General features: G+C 38.9%; 3 protein-coding genes across 9 annotated transcripts in view; 2 read left to right on the top strand and 1 right to left on the bottom strand.

The window, feature by feature from the left end:
* The first annotated feature begins 627 nt into the window (after positions 1 to 627).
* On the top strand, positions 628 to 4,606 carry LOC139630477 (protein phosphatase 1 regulatory subunit 12B-like). Its single transcript, XM_071493958.1, has 3 exons — positions 628 to 955; positions 4,196 to 4,212; positions 4,313 to 4,606. The coding sequence occupies exons 1-3, from the start codon at positions 854 to 856 to the stop codon at positions 4,467 to 4,469; spliced, it is 276 nt and encodes a 91-aa protein (XP_071350059.1). The 5' UTR covers positions 628 to 853; the 3' UTR covers positions 4,470 to 4,606.
* Positions 4,607 to 5,610: 1,004 nt separating this feature from the next.
* Positions 5,611 to 8,937, top strand: LOC139630476 (protein phosphatase 1 regulatory subunit 12B-like). The gene is made up of 4 exons (XM_071493957.1): positions 5,611 to 5,820; positions 6,277 to 6,327; positions 6,460 to 6,510; positions 7,746 to 8,937. The coding sequence occupies exons 1-4, from the start codon at positions 5,719 to 5,721 to the stop codon at positions 7,830 to 7,832; spliced, it is 291 nt and encodes a 96-aa protein (XP_071350058.1). The 5' UTR covers positions 5,611 to 5,718; the 3' UTR covers positions 7,833 to 8,937.
* A 2,313-nt stretch (positions 8,938 to 11,250) lies between these two features.
* Positions 11,251 to 22,066, bottom strand: part of LOC139630474 (synaptotagmin-2-like) — a 29,727-nt gene continuing 18,911 nt past the window's right edge. For 4 of the 7 annotated variants that reach the window (XM_071493953.1, XM_071493952.1, XM_071493951.1 and 1 more), the window contains 8 exons: positions 20,954 to 21,182; positions 20,683 to 20,843; positions 18,374 to 18,505; positions 16,950 to 17,117; positions 15,641 to 15,808; positions 14,812 to 14,929; positions 14,190 to 14,323; positions 12,052 to 14,016 (listed from right to left, as the gene is read on the bottom strand). In XM_071493953.1, coding sequence (XP_071350054.1) covers positions 13,801 to 14,016; positions 14,190 to 14,323; positions 14,812 to 14,929; positions 15,641 to 15,808; positions 16,950 to 17,117; positions 18,374 to 18,505; positions 20,683 to 20,843; positions 20,954 to 21,158 — 1,302 coding nt within the window. In that variant the 5' untranslated portion in view covers positions 21,159 to 21,182 and the 3' untranslated portion in view covers positions 12,052 to 13,800. Of the gene's footprint in view, positions 14,017 to 14,189; positions 14,324 to 14,811; positions 14,930 to 15,640; positions 15,809 to 16,949; positions 17,118 to 18,373; positions 18,506 to 20,682; positions 20,844 to 20,953; positions 21,183 to 22,066 lie in introns of all 7 variants that reach the window. The other 3 variants (XM_071493956.1, XM_071493955.1, XM_071493954.1) reach the window with 3 other exon arrangements.

Below are 22,066 nucleotides of genomic sequence, written 5' to 3'. Positions count from 1 at the left end.
GTGTCATGGAACATAGTCAGAAAGGTATGTAAGCTCTTAAATAATCAACACACGCAGCCTCCAGCTTGATTAAGCTCAGCAGATCTAAAACCAGAGATCTTACCCTAAGCAAAGCTGCAGTATATTTATGCATCTGACCAGCCTGTTGTTTCTCACACACTCTTATCTCACTCTAACACGAATTCACATGTGCCTGCCCAGCTACCATATGTATTTTTACTTTAACTTCCACTTTCAGACGTATATTCTGTCACCTGTTTTGAGAATTGAGAAGGTTGCCATTTCGAGCAGCCTTGGTTCCCCTTTGTTAAAAAAAAAAGACTGTAATGAGTTGTGGGGAACAACATTTCTTTATGCATAAAAATAATATGTGTACTTCCCTGTGCATTACAGATATAAAATGAAATACACAAATAATGTAACGAATTTTCATATTTACAAAAAAACTCCATGAATGTGACTAATGGTGCTTTACTATTTCCATTTTTACTAATGTGACCAAATCCCTTTAGAGCCCTTGTGAACAATGCTGCTGTCAAATCCTTGTGTCCACACTCACGCCCTACAGCCCGCCTCCTCCCCGGTCCCACCACCTCCTCCTCAGCTCTCACACTTGTGCTGTTCTTTCACTCTCATCAGATATGCAATGTCTCACCATCACATGAAGATCACACTTCGGCCGCTCACTTTTAAGGAAACAGCCACGTCTGTATTTCATACCAGCGGACAATAAATGCATCAACATCTTATTTGGAATTTCTTTGTTTGAGAGGAAGTGTTTAACTTTTTTTGGAAGTTCAGTACTTTGGACCACATTGCAGCCGCATGCAGTGGCTTTAGCAGCTCAGGAGCGATGTCATCTCTACTTTCTCACAACAAAGACCAGCTACGCATTAGAAAGACGCTTTCTGACTCTTCTCCAACTTCTTCCACTGCCACCACCAAGAGCCTGAGGGTAAGGCCTGGTTGTCTGCAGTCTTTTGGGTGCCTGTGTAGTGAGGGGAAATGCCATAGCTGACATAATGCAAACAGCAACATTAACATTTCGTAACTGTCAAACAGATGTCTCTGGAACAAGCCACAGAGCTATTTCTGTGTGTTTGTATTGGATACTTTGCCAGAGAATGTCATGTCAAACTTAATTTAACTTTTATTTTTCTTTTGTACTCATAATTTGGCCTATGTGATACATGGAGAATTATATGACATTATTATTTGAAAGGGCCTCTAATGTCCTTTTATAATCCACTTCAAAATGTTCAGTGTCAGAAGTGTTATGACACTATTTTATGGAGTTACTTTGGTACTTTAATTGACAATCATGGTGTATTATTCATCAAATTATGTACTATATATGCCTGAATGATACAGGTTTTTGTTACTTCTTTAAGCTTCACAAACATGTTTTTTTTTAAAGATGTGGTACTCAGTTTCGACCCCTTGGCCACAGAGACATCCCTGGAATATTACGTTTTTCCTATCTCTCCTGACATTTTGATATGCTTCTAAAGTCCTCTGGTAACTCTAACAGACTGTCGATGTGCTTGAACAAGAAGGAACAAAACTTGAAAATTAAACCAAGGCAAAGTTGTAATTAGCAGTGAGTCTTATCTGTTTATGTAAACTAGGAATCCACTTTGGAAAGATAAATGGAGAGACGTGGAGGACGTCAGTGTGTGAGAGAAAGAGGGAGACAGGAAGAGGGGAAGGAGAGAGTGAGAGAAAGAAAGCAGGGGTGAAAGACAGGATGACATAGAACAGAGAGAAGGAGGGATAGAGTGCTATGGACTGGCCTGTGGGAACTCAGAGGCAGTATTTATGGATGTTTATCTCTCTGCTATTCCTACGGGAAGCTCACATTTTCCACTTGGGAATAGCTGGTCAGCAGACAAGAGGTTCCCCATGGGATCGAGAAAGGCTGGAGGACAGCTTAGTGACGGAGACACTCACGTACATTGGACAAAGTCACACAGGCCCCCTTCTCCATCAGCATCTGTTTATATGTGATGTCCCTTAATCTAAACCAGGGCTTTTTCCAAGTCCGCACACTGTATATCATTAATGACTGTTTACCAAGCATATCCAAGTGTCCAGAGCGAGCCTTCAAGACGCTGACATCAGAGTCTGGTGAAGCTCCAGAGATCTTGTAAATGTCTGAGCAGAGACATATCACTGTGTTTACACATGTGAGTGGCTGTAACTTAAAGCCCAGATTCTTCTTCACAGTACTCCATCTGCTGTCTCTGTGATTTTGTTAGACATGTAACTGCTCAAGCACAGGTCGCCACTCTGCTTTTTGCATCAGGTTTATGTGACTGTCTATATCCATAATGAGTGAAGTACAATGCAAAATGGAACTGCATGTATAAGTAATCCAGTGCAACTACTTGCAACTAACTGCTGCAGGCGAGATTGTTAGCAGTGCTGGATAGTTATTAGCTTTTCTTATGATTAATATAAAGACAACACAGTTAAGGATGGAGAGGATGGGTTCAGCAGGTTCACACAGGATATATGGCAATGCTATGATTCCTGTTTAATGCATGTTTTGGTCTAATCTTATCCTAAAGCCTTCCTTGTGTCTTATTTAAAGCTCTTTGAATTGCCCTGTTGTTGAAAAGTGCTATAGAAACAAATCTCTGAGGCTCTTCTTCGGCACATTTGAGCTAAATGCTAAATAGCTAAGCTAATATGAACCACATAATGCTGAGGTAATAATTAGCATATTTACCATCTTAGCTTAGCATGTAGCATTTGCTAATTATCATCGAACAACAAAGTATTGATGAGGCTGACGGGAATGTCATTGCTTTTTCAGGTATTTGCTCAAACTTAAGTAATGAACACATTAAAATTTTACCTGATGGTGGCACCAGATAAAAATGTAAAGTCAGTCGACTGTTTGTACCAAATGTTCATAGCAATCCATCCAAATGTTGTTAAGATATTTCAGTCTGGTATCGAAGCACAGAATATACTTTTAGTTGTTTGTTAGAGAGGCATGCATTCACGTCAGGACCAGACAGCCTGTCAAATATATGATGAGGTCAGTGTCTGTGGTGTCAATATTTGTGCAGTAATGAGCATCTACTGACATAGATGACAGGGTGATGATGATGGGTTCATGCCTCTTATGCCATTTAAGTTGTTGTTAAGCTCATTAAAACCACTAACCTGGTACAATGTGGTGAACCAAATGACTAAGAGAAGTTTTCAGTTTGCCCTCCACAAGGACACACAGAAACACTTTTTGATTCGATTCTCTCTTTCAGCAGCTATGATAAAGTTTTGGCTGGGCTAAGGCACAAAAGGTGGGGGACTTTTGTTGTCATGGTGACTATCATATACATGTGGTTCGGGTTTCCGAACGATCATCATGGTGCTTTAAAAATAACATGTCGTTTTGGGGCCCTTTCTGAAATGGCTGCTGCTGTCGTTCTCTGGAGGACAGTCTCTCTAATAAGGTTTAAATGCTGTGGAGTTCAGGGACTTGAAATAATACTTGAGCATCTGTCTGCACACATACTTTACAACTCCTCCAACTTTAAAAGGCAATAATGAACAAATAGTGAATGCCGCTGCCAGAGCTATTACCTTTTTTGGATGTGTTTAGTTATCTGTGCTTGTCAGTTTATTTAAGGAATCATTTCCTCTCTCCTTCTCTAACTTGACCTGCTGCTTCAGACGGCCATAAAGCTCCTCCTGGAAAACTCTTTCACGAGCAATTCCTGGTAGTATCCCAAATGCACAAGAGATTTTTGTCACGTTATACTTACTTTGAAGTTGATGATGAATGTACTTGCTGACATTGTATATGTAATGAAGTACGTCCTGTGTGCATATTGACTGTATGTTTATGATATTATGCAGAGGAAATGTTCAACATGATACAAAATACAACCTCATTTGTGGATTTGATTCCACGTTGTACTTAATAAATCTCATTTCACAACCAAATAGCCTGTCAAACAAATGAAGTCAAGCTGTGTGATGTCAACATTTGTGCAGTAATGAGCATATACTGAAGTAGAGGACAGGGTCATGATGGAGTTCAATGAACTTGTTTATACCATGTAAGGTTTTAATTGGGGTTAACTACAGTTGAAACCTTGGTTAAGATAATCAGAATTTGTCCTTATAATGTCCTTTTTGGTCAGATGATAGCCAGTTCTAAAATATGTCTCCTCTATTTCAGCATGAAAGACTTTCCAGGTGAGCTTCATTCACACACAATAAATACATACAAAACAAATTATCGCTAATGGGGCTAAACCTGTTTGTTGAATGCTTAATACCTCTCTTATGTTCCCAGATTGAACTCATCTGGATCGTCTGATGTTTCCACCGACAAAGCAACAAACCACGCTGAATCTTACTTCTTACGGAGGGAGAACAGACTGTCTGCAAGGAAAAAGGCAGAAGAAGAGACAGCAAACAATGACTACAAAAAGGCAGGCGATGCAGCTTGAATGTTGATGCACAATATTTCTAGTGACTGTATTTGATTTGCAGAGAAGGTGTGATGTTGCTTCTTCACCAGCCAACTAGGTGCTCAGGTAACAAACTAACCAAACCAAAAAAACTTCACATCTTGCTGGAAGAGTCTTTACTTCATTCAGTGGATGTTTTTCAGTGCAGGGCCTTACAGAGTTGATAAAACCACATCCCATATATACACCACAAGATGACTGAGTCCATTATCCAATGAAAAAAAATGTTTAAAGGATGCTGCACTTCCAACATAGACGTTTCAAATTGAAAGTACACAATAAAATGTTACATCCAATGAACAACAGAGCTGAAGCAGTTAGTCCAAAAATCAGTCTCAGTCTTTTTTTTTTTTTTTTAACAAATTCTCTCATTTATGATATTGTAAATTCAGTATCTTGGTTTTCCAACTATACCAGCATAACATTTCTCAAAGTTTCCCAATATTTTATATGCTAAAGTATTTGTTTATAAATCAAAACAAGACTAAGAGTCCACAGCCGTGCCAGCAGCTCTGTGAGGCCGTACCTGGGCACAGTGGTGCTTGGAGCTAAATGCTAATACTAGGTCATGGTAATAAGCTCACAATGATTTGCTAACATACTGACATTTAGCAAGTATCATGTTTAGCCTACCATGTTCATTTCGTTAATATAGCAGTTACCATCCTAACGTTAGCTAATTAGCACTAAGCACGAAGTACAGCCCAGGCCGCCAAAGTCAAAGTCACTAATTTCGCAGCTATTTGGTCATAAACCAAAATGCTAGACAAATAAAAATGTTGACCTTATGATGGCGCTACAGAAAAAGTCAGGGGATCAACAAAGTCATTACAATTCAACCCAAGGAAATGAATGTCTGTTCAAAATTTCATGGCAATCCATCCAATAGTTGTTTTGACATTTCATTCAGAGCCACAAATATGAACCTCATATTGGCGCTATGAAAAGGATCAGATTAGGATTTATACAGGCAACATGGATATAGACTGCATTATGTGATGGCAATCCATTGAATTATTGTTTAGATAGTTCACTAGTGACCACAAATGTTGACCACATGATAATAATGAATAATGAAAATAAACCTTATTTGTATCCCCAATAAACATCAAAAACTACCACACAAGCAGTCAAGGTGGCTGTTGCTGTCCATGCTTGTTAGTTTGTGTGTTTTAAAAAAACAAAACAAACACTCCTTTGTAAATCCTAACCAGTGCATATTTTGTAGATGTACGAAAAGGCACTGGCCACCAATCAAAGGCTCAAGTCCAGGCTGGAAACAAGCAAACAGGAACTCGTCATGATTCAGGACCAGCTGCAGAGAGCTCAGGTACTGCACTGCTCACACTGTGGTTAATGTCCCCACTCCAGATTCACGGGTGTGAGCGAACTGAAGGGAAAGTTTTCTGAAGAGGCATCCGAAAAAGTAACTCAGTCATTCAGATTTTTCTCATCATTACACACAGAAATGTCTCTGCATATTCATGTGAGATACAAGGTAACAATGTAATCTGAAAGTAATGTGACATGAAAGATGGCAGTTACACAAGGAAGCTGCAGTGTTATTGCTGCCAGGCCTCAGGTCTGAATTTTCAGAATAATTTCCCAACTAATAATAGTTTGTGTGTGTGTGTGTGTGTGTGTGTGTGTGTGTGTGTGTGTGTGTGTGTGTTTGTGACTGCGGGTATATTGGATATTTTATATCAGACACTTGTGAGACCCAAAATGACAAAGCTTCAACACATTGTGCTATAATCCTTTTTATAATAACCTTTCACTGCTGCAGAAGGGGAAACCAGGAGATTGTGGCTCCAACATGCTGGAGACAGAAAAAAAGGTATGAACTTACCATTAAAGCAATACTCAAACTACACTAGTGCAGTCATGGCAAAATATTGTCAGTTAAATTGTCTTAATTAATCCTGATTTATGTATGTTAATTATCTTTATTAAATGTTCCTCTTCACAGGAAAGTTGGAGTCTTAAAAAGAGGATAACAGATATGGAAGAACAGCTGAAGGTAAATGTAAATGTTTGGAAAAACAAAACATTTTCCCACTCTAAAAATGGTAAGAGTTAAGAATATTTCACTTGAGAAAAACTAATAATGAAACCCACACAGTGCAAAGTGTCTGTGGGACTTGGTGCCACGGTGGTAGCTGCTCTGGCTACAGTGGTTTTAGGTGACATCATTTGTCACCATTATGCTCTGCTGGCTGTGGAATGTGTGAGCACTTTGACACCGCAGCGAGTGAGCCATCAGTATTCATCTGCCATCTAACAACCACAAATGTCTGCTGTGTTATGCCCAAGAGGTCGTAAACAAAAACCTCTTGTTATCTGTGAACGAGAGGTCTAAACAAACATGGTCTGAAAATAGACGTTCCAAAACAGAGAAGCACTGTTATGTGTGTCTAAATGAGCGAGTCTGGTCCAATTGTGTCTGCGTGTCAGTGAATACGAGTGAACAAGATTGTGTGTGTATGACTGTGCACATGTGTGTCTACTGTGTGTCATTGAATTAGTTTTATTATAATAAATTGCCCAGATTAATCTGGATCAGATTAATTACTTTTCTGGGCAAGGAAGAAGATTTAAGGCTTAATTTTTGAGCAAACATGTTCATCATTTGTCTGTGAAATACTTTTGGGACATAATCCATATGTTCAAGTTAAAATAATACCTCTGAGTAAAATGAAAATCAGAAAATAAACAATTCAGCCTTTTTCTCAGTGTAACATTAAAGTCGCAGCAATCAACTTCACATCTCCCTAGAGCCAAACAGAAGCAAGGAAAAATGTCTGGTAAATTTGAGTTCATCATCTTTCTAAGTGTATCTCAATATTATGAATACTATGAGGGTCAGTTTGAGTCACCACACACATTGTTTTGAGGCAGTTGTGCAACACATTTGTCATGAGGGGGTCTGCTGGGCCCCCACATCATGTAATCGATCTTGTTGTGATGGGGGCTGAAAAAGTTGCTGTTATTTCCAGGAATGAAAACTGGCACGAGAAGCAAAAATACCTTCATTGCCTGATCAACGCTAAAATATGAATTTATTCAAAATACAAATAAGGGACAACCTACAACATGATTTGTTTGCTAATAATCTGGTAAAAATGGTCATGTTTCATATAAGCCAGGCCTGTGGCAAACATGCAGTTGACTAGCAGGATGATACATGTGCTGGGACCAGGTTATCACCAGAATATCATTCTCCCCCACTTCAGCTGTCTCATGCTCTCTCTTCAGGTTAAAGCAGAGCTTAAGATGGAGAACCAGAGACTGAAGGATGAAAATGGAGCTTTAATCCGTGTCATCACCAAACTATCAAAGTGAGGAAGGACACAGGACGCAGAGAAAAAGAGGGGCGATGGATACCAGAGGCTATATTTATATCTATCCTTTTACATTTATCCTATCCTCAGAAAGAATGTATGTACATAGTTTTCAGCCATTGTGGAAACTTGAGCCCGTTCTTCTGTTTTTGTTAAGATGTGTTTTTGTAAAGCTGGCTGTTTTTCCATTGTCTGTTGAGTGATTGACGTGTGCAGGGCTGAGGACACATTTCACATCAGGTGTCAAAGTTCCTCTCAAATGTACTGTATTTAAAAAAGGGACACATTTCTAGTTAGAAAATACATTCAATCAAATTTTAAACTCTATATTCCTTGAATATTTCAACATAAAGACAAATGTCGACATGACCAGTTCTTGTGTTTTACTCCACTGTGCACCCTGCATAGAAAAATGGACAGAATATTGCAGGTATGGTCACGGAGGAATCGCCATGGAAACTGCAATATTTGGTCTGTTCCATATGCAGACCCTGAAACCCGGTGCTGAGCTTTCAGGTACAGCGAATGATGGATGAGCTGCATTTCTCAGAAATGAGGGAGCGTCATCTTTGATTTAAGAGCTTTACCTTGAAGTATGATGTCATCAACGACAGGCTTTTCCTCTTAACCTGCAATGTAAAAACAATCAGCTGCATGAAATGTGATCTTCAAGAGAAAGAAATGCCTTGTAAACGTCAGTACTAAAGCAAAATCGTTGCATAGCATGTGAAACATCAATCAGTCCCTTATCAGCTCATTGTCACTGACTGAAGACTTTTTTTTCTTAAAGAGGTAAGGGTAAAAACAATCTCACCTCAGGGGCAATTTTAGTGGCTGTTCTGGAGCTTTTGATCATATCACATGATCCTTATCACTAGAATTTGGAGCTGAACTTTTACGTTTAAACCAACATGGATGAGAAGTCAAAAATGAAAATGAAAAAATGGAAATTTGAACGTCTACTTTTCCATGACAACTGAGCAAACATCTGGTGACGAGGATCCAAGAATAAACATCAGGAGTAAAGCCTGAACCTAAGGCGCTAGTAAATGTATGTTCACTCCAGAGCATCCCAATGAAATAAAGGGAAATCTCTTTAAAATGCAGTGGTAATTTCACATTCATTTCATTATAATAACGACTGAAGTGTTGATGTTTTTGTATGATGTATGTTTTAGAAACGCGACTCTGGCTATAATCTTTCTCCACATTCAGAGGGTTTAAGGAGTCCCATTTATAATCTTCCATTCATGGGCCCACTGCCAGAGGGAGACATCATCTTTAATTCTGTTTATATTTCATTTAGATTATATATATATATATATATATATATATATATATATATATAACATGAATAATTTGAAGAAAAAAATCTCAACTGTGTGCTTGGACATTTTTTTAAGAGATTAACAAAATGGGATCCATATGATTCACCTAAACTGAGAATAATAGGAAATTCAGTGCAACATCCAAACTCATCACTCTGGAGTTGTGCTGCTGTCGTCCCATGAATATTGCATCAGAGAAGTGGGACTTTCATGTGCCACTCAGTTCTGCCTCACGCTGTATATGATGCCACCCGCTGACCATAAGTGGAAAAGCATCCTCTGACTCTATTTACACACCACACATGACAAGGCTACTTAAAATGCCTTTATTTCCTATGATCACATTTTGACAACACACAGATATGTCCTGACCACATCCCATATTTTAGTTCCCTTGAGCGCTTCACTTCTACACAGAGTGATAAATGAGTACAAGTTTTTTGGTCTTTTTGTTTCCTCTTTTGCTGGAAAACATGGGATTTTTGTAAGGAAATAAATCATGCAGTTCACAAAAAGGCACAACTATTGACACACCTCTACAACAAGACAAAAAAACGAGAGTCAAGTCCAAGCAGTTCCCTTGTCTATGTTACTCGGTAGGTGGGAGGATGAACGAGCAGGATGGCGATCATCTCTTTGGATGTTCTGTATCATGGCTATGTTCACATAGGGGGATTGTGACTATAGGGGAGCCATTACTGAAGCAGCAGGTTGGCAGTATTGCATTGCGAATGTTGTTCTGCACTGAATGGGTTGGCTCTGTGCTTGAGACAGCTTGTGAGACCCAGGAAGACAGGGATTTTGTTGCCTGCATTGCAGAAAAGTGATAAATTCATATAGTTCATTAAGTGAACAACATTAAACAAACACAGGCTCAGTTGGTCCTATTGCAAATGCATAAAATAGCTAAATGTGGATGAGAGTGAGAATATCAAACAACCCCAAGAAAAGGATGACCTAATACACTTTGTAGAAAAGGGTTTTAATGTGGTGCTTCCTCACACTGAGATATGAGCTTAAATCTGACACCACACAATGGAAAAGATATTCTAGATATTAAAAATGTAAATGTGTCTGGTATGTCTTCCTCTTAATGAACATAGTGACATAGCTACCTTATACTCTAAACGAGGGACCGTCGTGAAGGGTGGGACTGTTCGTGTTAATACACTGTTGCAAATGGCGATTGGTCTGATAGTAAATGACAACAACTCAAAGAAACCAGATGGAGAAAACAAATCCCCACATTAGAGATGTCATGGTAGATACAGCATCGATATCTCAGAGCATGCACAGGTGACACATCACCCGCTCATCTCATTGCAATCCATTAGTTCAACTCATGAAGTGACATTTGTAATGAAAAGATTATTGATTGCTTAATTAGCAGACTGGAGCTACTTAAGATGGCTGCATCAATAATATGCAGTAATGATATTTTAACTCAATGAAGCAATAGAAAAAACGACTTTATAATAAGAAAAATAAGTTTGGTTAATTTCATATGCAAATTACTGACTTCGCTCATTTATTATGTATGATCAGACATACAGTATGAGAGCAGGTTTATTTGAATAGCAATAAGATGAGGAGGTACAGTTTAATAAAGTACGGAAGGAAAAAGGGCTACAAGTCAGTTAAGTCGTCCACTGTGTCATCTACATTTGATAAACTAAGACTTGACACCCATCTGGCAGGAGTAAACGAAGGAAACACTTACGGTACACTGAGATAGAAAATCAAGGAGCCGGCAAAGATTCTCCTTTTTTTTTGAAATATATACAGTTTACTGGTCAGCGACTAAGACATAATGTAGCCTTTAACAAGTGCAAGCAGAAATGAACAATAACTACATGACTTGTAGCCCAAGCACACTGTTACACTGGACTGAGCACAAAAGACACATACAAACAATGACAGAAAATTGGAGTCATGCAGCACTATGGCAAACCAAGTGGATTTTCACGTGATACATAAAGCAACCCTGCTTTAATTCCAGGCATTAAAGGTGCCTGTGAAGACTAACATGAATTATTCAGACATACATCCGGTCCCATTCAGCAAAAATACATACACTTTGCAGTCATTGCATACCGTTTTTTTACTCTGTTTTATTATAAAAAATGACACAGAACACAAACACACATACACAATATAATTATGGTTCCTCTTTAAAACATGCCACTATTTACATCTTGTAAATACATGCTGTAGCCTATTCACAAATCTGCGCTATGCATAATGTTAACAATAGGAAGAAGTACTATTGATGGACCAATCAGTGTGCTGCTGTTTACCGTCCTTTAGCCATTTTTATTTCTGGTGAAAACATGGAGGCAAAGAAAGGCTGTTAAAACTGAAGACCTAATTCTGACAAGCACTAAATGCTTAATGTTGAAATTTGAATACCACTGAAATGATAGAATTTATATAATTTACCTTGAAAACCATCTTTCCAAATTTTGTTCTTTCAATTTGTCTCTTCTTGAAATTTCCACGTGGTTCCAAGTTGTGCAATTTAAAAGGGTTTTCTTATTTTCATTTCCACTAAAACTGAAGTATGCTGAACTTCTACAATCAGTTACAATAACAAAAGCAGGAAGTTTCAACCTCAACATCTTCTAATGAAAACTGGTTGGAACAAACTCAACTGCAGCTGATTTGAGATTGTTTTCTTTTTATTAAATCATATTTTTTATATATTTTTTCCCTCAAAATAGCAGAGCTATTACACAATCTTTCTACAGGTCTCTATTTTTCTACATTTTTCTTCACAAATTTTGGTGTCCAGATAACCTAACATGAATTTTAAGATCCAAAAATGACAACCTGAATCTGAACAACCTGGATATAGTTTTTTTGTTTGTTTTACTTTATAATTTGTTTTGGGGGTTTTTTTGTAATAGTGGATAACTTAATTTTCTGTTTGATTCTGTAAACACAAACACAAATAATGCATAATGATCAAGGTGCACAACTTAAAATCACCTACTGCAAATTTGGAAAAAAGAATTCAAATGCAGTGGTTCTCAAAAATAATTATATTCATATCATAAACGCAGTGGTAAAATTCATATTTTTTTCAATGTCACAATGAGGTTACAGTTGCTCAGAAGACTTATGGCCTTTTTTGCCTCCATCCCTGTGCACATCAATGTAGTAAGTCTGTAGTCTGAAGTTTGAACACCACCATGTTTGGCTCCAGCTTTTACAAAGCTAACGAGTGAGCAATCTTAACAACGTGAAACACTGCGAGGTATGTTACATGCTCGATTCTGCAGCTCTATTTGGTTCAAGCAAATGGTCCTGGACATGTATATTGTCATTATATGTTTGATGTAGCACTGGCTGTGTTGAGATTTTACAAACCTGTAATTCACGTTCTCTTAAAAAGTGCGGTTACAGCTTACATTTCAAATTCAGTTCTCTATAAAAACATCTTGTCTTTGACAGAAATCCTCATGTTGTTTCATCAGAAACTATTGAAATACTGAGGTGGGCTACAGTACGTTGAGTAAACTACAACATTAGTCAAAGAAGGACATATAATCAATTCAATGGACATCAAAATAAAATGCGACAGATGGCGATGTTTGTCAGAAGCAACAGCAGGATTCAGAAGCATTGTCATAATTGTTTTGAACATCATTGGTAAGCCTTCTAGTATCCCTACTTTCTCCAAGCCTAAGTAAGGTTTTACATCCAAGTGGTCAACACAGCTCAAGACAGATTTCAGATGGCACATTCACAGTGTCCCTGACGACTTTTGAATGATATTCACTCTGTAAAAAGTTCCCCCTTCTAAAATAAACGATGAAGCCTAGTGGATTTCTCAAAGTGTCGTATCAGGAAAGGCACCCTTGTATTCCTGTCCTACATGAGATCTGTCTGAAGACACAGAAATGTGTGTTGAACCTAAATGCATAGACGGTGCCGTCATGGCAAAACAAAACAAGCAACAAAGATCAGATAACCGTGTCATCCCTGCCATACTCTTTACTACTGGACTGTGTGTATCTCCTTCTCAAATGTGAGCTGATAAAATTTAGACAGATTTGTCTTGAAAACATATTGCAACATGGATCGCTGCGTTCAGTGACCTCGACCTCAGTCATTCCCAATTAAATCTTTTTGCATGAGCAGACTTAAACAGGCTCTGTGGAGGAAATAACCCAATACTACAGTACTTTCTATTGCAAGTTATAGCACACTTATTAGCAAGATACAATACTGGGCATGGTGTATGCAGAGCAGTGGGGAGGTAAGTAAAGCATGCTCTATTAACTAAACTAAAGCTTTATTTCCAGTATTGTCTTCACCAAGACTTTCACTCAGTATCAGCACCCTAAGAATCATTTTCTAAGCTTCTTCAAATGAAAGAAAGACCAAAAGTCGATCATTCATGAACCAGTCACCCTGTAACTCAACGCCACTCTTCTCCGCATACACTAATGTGTGAAATGTGATGTTTAAAAAGAGTTTTTTTCGACTTAACCATGAATGAGCAGATATTCTACGATGTCTCTTTTTTGCTGAGCAGGTTCCATGACGAGTTGTCATGTGTTAAGTCATGGGTTTCATGCAAAGTAGGGGTGGGGGTTGGATTTCTGAGTTAGTGCATTAGCTGGTTGGTGGAGCATGTTACTTCTTTGCAGCCAAAGATGCCAGCTGACCATCAATATCCTCCTCAGGTTGCAATGGATGCCACTGGGCAATGGGACGGCGTGGATTGGCCAGCATGTCAGACCAGTGCTTCAGACCTAAGCCAGTCGCCTTGCTGCCCACGAAGATCTTTCCGATGGCGTCGTTCTTACCGATCTTGTCATAATCAAAGACTGTGACCGCCACCAAGATTTTCTAAGTAGGAAATGAGAGAGAATCTGTGATGTCTCTGTTGCTGAGTCGTCACATTATTAAAATATGAGTGCAGATTGCTTTCAAAAGACATTTTTAAAGGAGAGAGGCACAGATCAGCTGTATCATTAACATGTCAATCAAGTCCTAAAGATAAGGTTAGACTTGTACTGTACCTGCATCTGTTCTAGGGGGATTTCAAAGCTGAAGGATTCATTGTAATATGGGTTTAAGGTGTTCTTCTTCACTGTAGTCTTCTTTTTCTTCAGACGCTTACCCCCCTGCAGCAGCTGGATCTTTACATAGGGATCTGCAAAGTTCATCGATATGATCAGCACTAGACTATCAAGGCACAATGTTATTATGTTGTTTATGTCTTTTATAATGTTAACATCTACTTCTCTTTTATTTCTTCTGATATGTATTTCCATCATTTTGATTCGCTAATTTCCTCCTGTATTAATTTGTCCTTATTTTCTATACCTTTAGAAAATTACAACTGTAAACTACCTTTCCCAGGTGTACTTGCATGGCAATGCCGTGTTTTGTTTGATGTTTGATCAACAAATTGCCCTGACATGTGTTCACAGTGCCAAAAAGCTGGTCTGTCCATGAAATACATTCACCGAACCTAAGTGTGCAGAGCCTTATTTTCTCAGTGTGTATTGGGCCATCATGCATTTTGAAACAATGACAAATAGAGACAAACATAAGCTAAACTGTCAACAGCATCAACCTCAAAAATGTAAATTCTGTTTACAACAATCTAACTTTAAAGTGATAATGGCATTTCTCTACCGGATAATCCACAGGCATCCATCTTCTTCAGGTTCTTGGCCTCCAGGATACAGACGGTGAGTTTCCCAGCGGTGGGGACGTAACGGAGGGAGATGCAGATGTCTCCGAGTTTCTCAGGCTGAGCAGTCAGCACAGAGAGAAGAGACAGAAATGACAAGCACACATGCTCATCAGATACCAACAAACTGCTTGTTTTATGAAGGGTGATGCCAAATGCTCTCAGCTCGTGGCTGCTCTGCATCTTGAATTATTTATATATATATATATATATATATATATATATATATATATATATATATATAAATCATATATTTTTTTAATTGTCAAGTAAACAGCCTATTGGTTTATAATACAAAGGAGTGATAAATGTCTAGTTTCAGAGAAAGACCAAGTAATTTCCCCTAACAGAGCTGGGCATTGCAGGTTTTAGCAAACATTGCCCCCAGTATGTAAACAGTGCATTTTTTGGAGACTTTCTTCAGACACTGATTAATACACTCTAGTGTGCATTTACAGCAGCAGGACGCTGCGTGTCAGACTGACTCAGAATAAACTACAATGCACACTTTCATCATAATGAGGGAAGATGCCAGCTTGCTCAACAGTGTGGCTCACTGCTGTGTTTTTCACAGCTTCTGGTCGGCAGTTGAGGTCTATAGCACAGGGGAATAAGCTACATTAGGCTTTGGATACACAGATAAGTGTTTGTTAGTAGGTAAGTTAGTGTTGTTCATTTTGTTCTTTTCATGGGATTTGTTAACACTGACAAAAATATAGAACATCAGCAGAGTTATCCCTTTATTCTAATCAGTTTGAATCCCAACAGCACCTCCTCTTGGTCGGCACTCTCCAGATCGCGCCACTCCTCGATCGGCCGGCCAAGGTCGATAGTGTTCATGGGAATCTTCACCTCTCCAATGACGTCATGTTTGGAAAATCTGTCGTAATCATAAACGGACATCACCAGAGTCTTCCCACCGAGCTCCTCGTAGGGCACCTGATCAACAAACACAGGATTGTGTTGTTTTATACGGTGAACAACTTTTTCCATTAATAATTATACAGACTGAAGGTCACTATGTTAACAACTGGCCTAGTTTGGGTAAAAAAAAGCACAGATGTCATACTGGATTTACTTTACTTAGTACCAACAGATTTATTAACTAGAGTTACTGTTATTTTTATTATGACTGATGGATTTCCAAATGGAAATGTGGTTATTTATGATTCAATGTTAGACACAACAAGCTCACGTTTTCCCTTAAAACTGTCACAAATGTCTTGTTAGTTGATCAAAATGAATACTGTATGATGTTCAGAACTGTAAAGGATGCATATCATTAACAAACAAAAATAAAGTTTCTAGCTGTGGGTACTCAGTAAAGTTAGTCCATTGTTATACTGGTCCTATATTGAGCCACTGATGTGTTAATGCACGTTAAAGGGAATTAAATCTTCAAATAATGAGTAAATGTAAAAGGTAAAGTTAAAGAAAAACAAAGGCTCAGGTTTAATTATCTAATAAAGAGATTAGAAAAGACAGCATACTGGAACTTTCTTAAATGAAGATGGGAACAGTTCTATAAACCACCATCCTTTGCAGACACCTCGTCTAGACATTAATAATAACTATTCAAGATCAAAAAATAAGAATAAGATAAGAAGCATCTCAAATAAATCTGGACAATGAACGATAATTGTAGCCATGAACATGGCTGTGGCTCTGTGGCTGTGTCTGAGAGAAGAGTCAGAGCCATTCTGTAAAATAAGATTTGTTTTTTTTGCAGACAGGCAGAGCTTCCAGCATGACCCAGAGCCACTTGTAAAGTCTCTGGGGGCCTTATTAGCCAGGACAGGAAAGAGCAGCATGTAGGCTGCACAGGCCAGTGAGTACACACACATCCAGATAAACCTTACAAGACACAGTCAGTGCTATTACCCTCACACAGTATGTGGCATATGCAGGCAGGGGGTTAGGATCATTGCTCACCATCATCTATTGATTTTTGATCTATGTTTGTCTTTGTGTTTGCAGCCGCACAGGTTCAGACTTAAAACCTTTCCTGCACCACATTCTGTAACTGTAGAGTTACTGTAATTTATCATTGCACAGACACTCGTGGACTTGAGAAACCTACCTTGAATACAAATGTTTCATTGAAGACAGGGTTCAATGTCTTCTTGTGCACTTTGGTGTCAAACTTCTTCTTCTTGTCAGGGAAGAGCAGGACTTTAACGTAAGGATCGGAGGTTCCACCAGAGTCCATGGACATGAGGTCGGCGGCTTGAAGGATGCCAACCGTGAGCTGTGTGCGGAGGAGAGGCAGGACGGGAGCAATAAAGACAGAATTTTAATCAAAGACTATAAGATTTTTCATTTGTGACAGGGTCACTGCCTCAGACTGGTTACATAACATTATCTGACAACTTAAGCCTCGCAATCAATCAAAAAACATCTTGCCCGACTGGCTGAAGAAATTCCAATATGTCTCCAATGTCACACAATTGTCACTGAGTGGTAACTTTAAAAAGGCTTGTCCGTTTCTTCATTATAGAAACAAATTTCAAATATGACTTTAATTCTAGTCTCTGCTGTTTCAATGTTTCCTTTGATATTACCTCAAGCCTCATTAATCCATGTCACGTTACCACTGTGCCCACATGCTGCCGAGAGCAGTTATGAGGTTAAAGTTACTGAACATCTGATTAATGAATAATAATTGTTTGAAAACTTCTGTATTTAAACAGCTGATATAAACAGCTGATTACACATTTGCAAGTATCTGGTCTTCATGGAGCTATTTGTAAGTTTTCTCTGCTGTCAAACGTGGTTTCTTGCCAGGTAAGGGTGGTGGTGACTGCCGCTTGACAAGAGCTTTGGCCATCGCTACGTTTGCAAGACAAGCGGTTATAATTATAATAACAATATAACAATACAATATTTGTTATTGCAGTTTCTGCAGCTTGTTCTGTTCTCTGCACTGCCACTTTGCTGCTGTAACGCTGTGAATTTCCCCACTGTGGGACTAATAAAGGCGATCTTATCTTATTTTATCTTATCTTAATACGCCCACTGAGCAGCGCTACATCTTTAGGGTAGATTGGAAGCTACAGTGAGTCTGTATTACAAAGTGATGAGATGAGCTGGGGCTAGGTGGTTAGCGTGCTAACTTCAGTAGAAGAAATGACATTATGGAGACAAGAGCTAACGTTGGCGTTGTTTTCCACCACTGGACACAGCTCTTGGCGAGTAAAGGAATTAAGTTTGATGCTGAACAATTTTTCTTCTTCACTAGTAAGTTAACAGTTGTTAATGCTAACGTTGGCTATGTAGCAATAGCAAAACTCCCAAATATCTCCTTTAAAGGAATGGTTTGACATTCTGGGAATTATTCAGGCAGATGGAAAATATTAGAAAAGTGGAAAATGTGCAATATTCTAAAATTCAATATGAAAAACATAGTTAGACAGCCGACACTGTTCAGTATGTCTTCAAAAATAACTCAATTTCTTTCAAAGCTTGAAAGCAGGCATAAAACATTAACAAGTGACTACCACAGACCTTTGTATTCTCAAAGTCATAATCTATAGAGTATTGCAGCTTCCCCAGTTTCTCTTGTTCTTTCTCCTCTTCCTCTTTCTCCTCCTCCGTCAGTCCAGTCTCTCCCTCGTCATCGTCATCATCCTGGTGTTTCTGTGGTTTGAAGGTAACAAAACAAGACACGATGTTAAAGGTCAGGAAAACAGGAATGAGACTACAGGGCTCCCCATAACAGCCAGCATGCCACAGACACTGGAGCTCCAGGAGTTTTTACGTGGGAGATACATGTTTTGGTTACTGCTTACCTGCACAGCACCTGATGATAATAACCAGGGATTTTATCATTTACAAGGGGAGAAATCTCTATTGGTAACACATAAACACATGTTCATACTTTTGAAAAATTCTGCACACCTCATCTTCAGTGTTTTTTTGGATCACTGGGCAATTCCTTTGACATGCTTGTGCAGTACAGTGACAGCCAGAGTCAGTGGAGGCTTGCATGCTAGTTCCACTAAGAGGGGTAGTGACCGCAATACTTTTCCCATTGGAATCAGATAGTAGCACAGTTCTCTTGTTTGTCAAAGGGCTCGTTTTCAAGGGTTTTTGTTCTCACCAAATGAACGAGGAGATAAATGTTTATATAAAAACCCCCAAGGAACTAGCTCACAACAGCAAATGCCAATGCATATTAAATTATAAAAGGCAAAAACGACATAATATTCAGGGCAAGGAGATGGCTTTCAACTAACCTACTGCTTTTAAGACTTTTCGCTGGTTGAAATTGGTTGTTCATTAACCCTACCCTCGTAAGTTTTCAAATTAATATGGTATATTTTCATAAAAGCTAAAGCTTATTAAACCTGTGTGCCTTGTTTCACCTCTAAATTTATGTGACACCAAAAAAAATGCACCATTCAGTGAATAAGTTCAGGATTAAAGGGCACAGCCAGCTATTTGAATAATGTAGAGTCTTATTGTTTCAGTGTTATTACTGCAGTGAAATTAAAGCGTCACTGTTAAGGTGACCTTGACTTTGAAATGTTTCTCTACTCTACTCTTTTCTTTTCCAGGCCATCCAGTGTCCCCACATCCTACCTCCTCCTTGAGTATTACAATCAAAAAGACAGATTCGTAAATATTTGGTTCTTCATGCAGTTTTATCATCACCGTTTCCATGTCTCCCAAACAACCAACCATGCCCTTTATCACATGCACAGATTAATAGTGTTAAAAGTGTCTTGCATATCATCTCTTAGTCCAATACTTTCCATATTGGTGTGAGTTAAAGTTACATTGTCCCGGGAACAATGCGTTAGATGGTTAGACTCTCCTCTTTGGGGTTTATGGAGCACATCATAGCTTTCCATTGTTACATTCTCAAGCTGTCATAACAAAAATTAAAAAAAAAAATTTTTTTGGTAGGGACTAAAAAGAAAACCAAAAAAAAAAAAAAAAGCAAAGGAAGCTACGACTTTCATTCCATGAAACCCCCCTCCGCCCCGGGGGCCAGAGAGCGTCAACGTGAGCTATCCACCTACCGTAGAGCGGGAGTCCACCACAGTCAAGAAACACGAGGCACACACAAGACAGACACAAAGCGGAAAAAAAGGAGGAGAGCAGAGAGAGGAAGAGATTCAACTCACAAGACACCAAACACACTACAAAAAGAGAGGCAGTCAACACCATCACCACCACCACCACAATTATGATGAGAAATGACACATTTGTTTTCAGCTCTTTTTCACATAGTGGACACAATTGATTAATTGATTGCTTTAATTAACTGTCACTGGAGCACAGGGCAATCTGTGGTGATGTCAGCTGGTTAAGCTTAAAATGGATCACTTGCTTTATCCTCTGATTTACTATACTTTGCTTTTTCAAAATTTTCCCAATATTTCTGCAGGCGTCATGCCCACATCCATTATCTGTAGATATAAAACTCAGCTTTTGGTGCATGCGACTTGTCAAAAGAAACTTTCCACCTCACAGTCCTCATTATTCTCTGCCACCTCATAACAAAGTGTGTCATTTTTCACCACGGGCCACAATGGAATACGTCACACATTAAAACGACCACAACAACATCAAATAAATGGAGGGGAAGAGAGCTCTCCTTGTGTCCTCTACAGCCTGGCCTAAAAGAGCTGCTGGTAAAAGATCAAATGTGGTTAGCTAGAAACATATTTAAATGAATAAAAACTCAGCAATAAATGTCAATCTTGAATAAATAACTGAAGGCAACACAGTGAAAGAGAGGAGGCAAAACATCACCCAAAACATCCTGTTACCCTGACTTTTCATGTAGGAAGCACGAGGCGTCATACCTCGCCACCCTGCATGTTCTTCATGTTGAAGCCATCCTTGCCCTTCTTCCCTTTCTTGTTCTTCTTCTTCTTGCAGCAGCATTTTTTGATTATGCAGAAGCAGCAGGTGAGGATGAGCAACGCGGCCACCACAGCAATGGCAATCAGAGCCCACTGAGGCACTGTCAGTGTAAAAATAACACAGGGAAAATTGACACAAACAACTTTTTGTCACATAAATTACATTATGAATCTCACAAGGGAAGTGGGAATACATTGTAAATTTGCTTACGTGGGATTTTATCAATTTCATTCAAGAATTTACTCTTGATTTCCTCAAACATGTCATTCTTGCTGATCTCCGTGTTGTTGGAGCCCGAAGTGTCCGGCACCGAGGTGGAGATGACAGCTGGGGTGAGAGGCATGGTAGTGGCGGTGGCGCTGGAGGGCTCAGCTTCCTTCACGGCCTGTGCCCCTCTGAACAAGTTAAACTTCATTGTCAAAGACCAGGTGCAGGGTCCCTGAGACACACAGAGATCAGACAGAAAGGGAGAACAAACATCAAACAACTGTAACGTCACAACCTCAGTGATAGTTTAGTTTACAGAAGGAGAATGTAGCGCTGAAACAATTAGTCCCTCAATAGTTAAGTGGTGGATTGGACCAGAATTCTGATCCTTTAAGTAATTTATTTCTTCAATGTAAGGATTCACATATTTTCTGTTTTGTATCATTATGATTAATCAATCAACTGAAAAAAAAGGAAAGCGATTGACAGCACAAACTCCATCTTATGATGAATATCATGTTAAGATTGTTGTCTCAGCTTTGCTCCTCTCATAAGTGACTAATGGATAAAGATGATCCCATTTTTTCTTTTTCTTTTTTTTTTGAGCGATGATGAGATCAAGGGCTGCAATGAAGCTGCTGAAGCCAGTGAAACACAGAGGGATTTTTACAACAGATCACAATCAGCTGTGTGCATTGTTAGTGAAGGATTAAACTGATATCAGGTACATGAACAAGCACAAATCCTCAACTGAGGAAGCTTATAGGATATAAAAGTCATGAAAGTTGAGACTAAACACATTCATTATGCTGATGATGTGAGAATTTACATTCTGTGTGAAGAATGAGCAGAAACTGAGGTGATTATCCCTCCTCCTCCCTCTGAACACTGCGATCTGGTGCAGACCCAGAGAGAGACCTGCACCTAAACACAACTGAGGGAGTTCTGCATGAAAATTATGGCTCAAATGTTAGGGGAAAGTTTGACATGTTGGGAAATGTGCTCACTCCCTTTCTGACAGTTAGATGAGATAGATGATGCCGTTCTCATGTCTACAGCCAGGGGACAGTTAGCTTAGCTTAGCATAACTAAGGGAAACAGGAGGTAACAGCTTGT

Source organism: Trachinotus anak, unplaced genomic scaffold (assembly GCF_046630095.1).
Source record: "Trachinotus anak isolate AG129_WGS33_773 ecotype Australia unplaced genomic scaffold, CSIRO_AGI_Tana_v1 ptg000013l, whole genome shotgun sequence".
Taxonomy (NCBI): Eukaryota; Metazoa; Chordata; class Actinopteri; order Carangiformes; family Carangidae; genus Trachinotus; species Trachinotus anak.
This window is presented reverse-complemented; position numbering and strand designations above follow the sequence as displayed.

Excerpts from the sequence above, each read along its gene's own strand:
- LOC139630476 (XM_071493957.1), top strand. The coding sequence starts at position 5,719 with ATGTACGAAAAGGCACTGGCCACCAATCAAAGGCTCAAGTCCAGGCTG. Across the intron at positions 6,328-6,459 it reads TGCTGGAGACAGAAAAAAAG|GAAAGTTGGAGTCTTAAAAA; the intron begins GTATGAACTTAC and ends TCCTCTTCACAG. Across the intron at positions 6,511-7,745 it reads ATATGGAAGAACAGCTGAAG|GTTAAAGCAGAGCTTAAGAT; the intron begins GTAAATGTAAAT and ends CTCTCTCTTCAG.
- LOC139630477 (XM_071493958.1), top strand. The coding sequence starts at position 854 with ATGTCATCTCTACTTTCTCACAACAAAGACCAGCTACGCATTAGAAAG.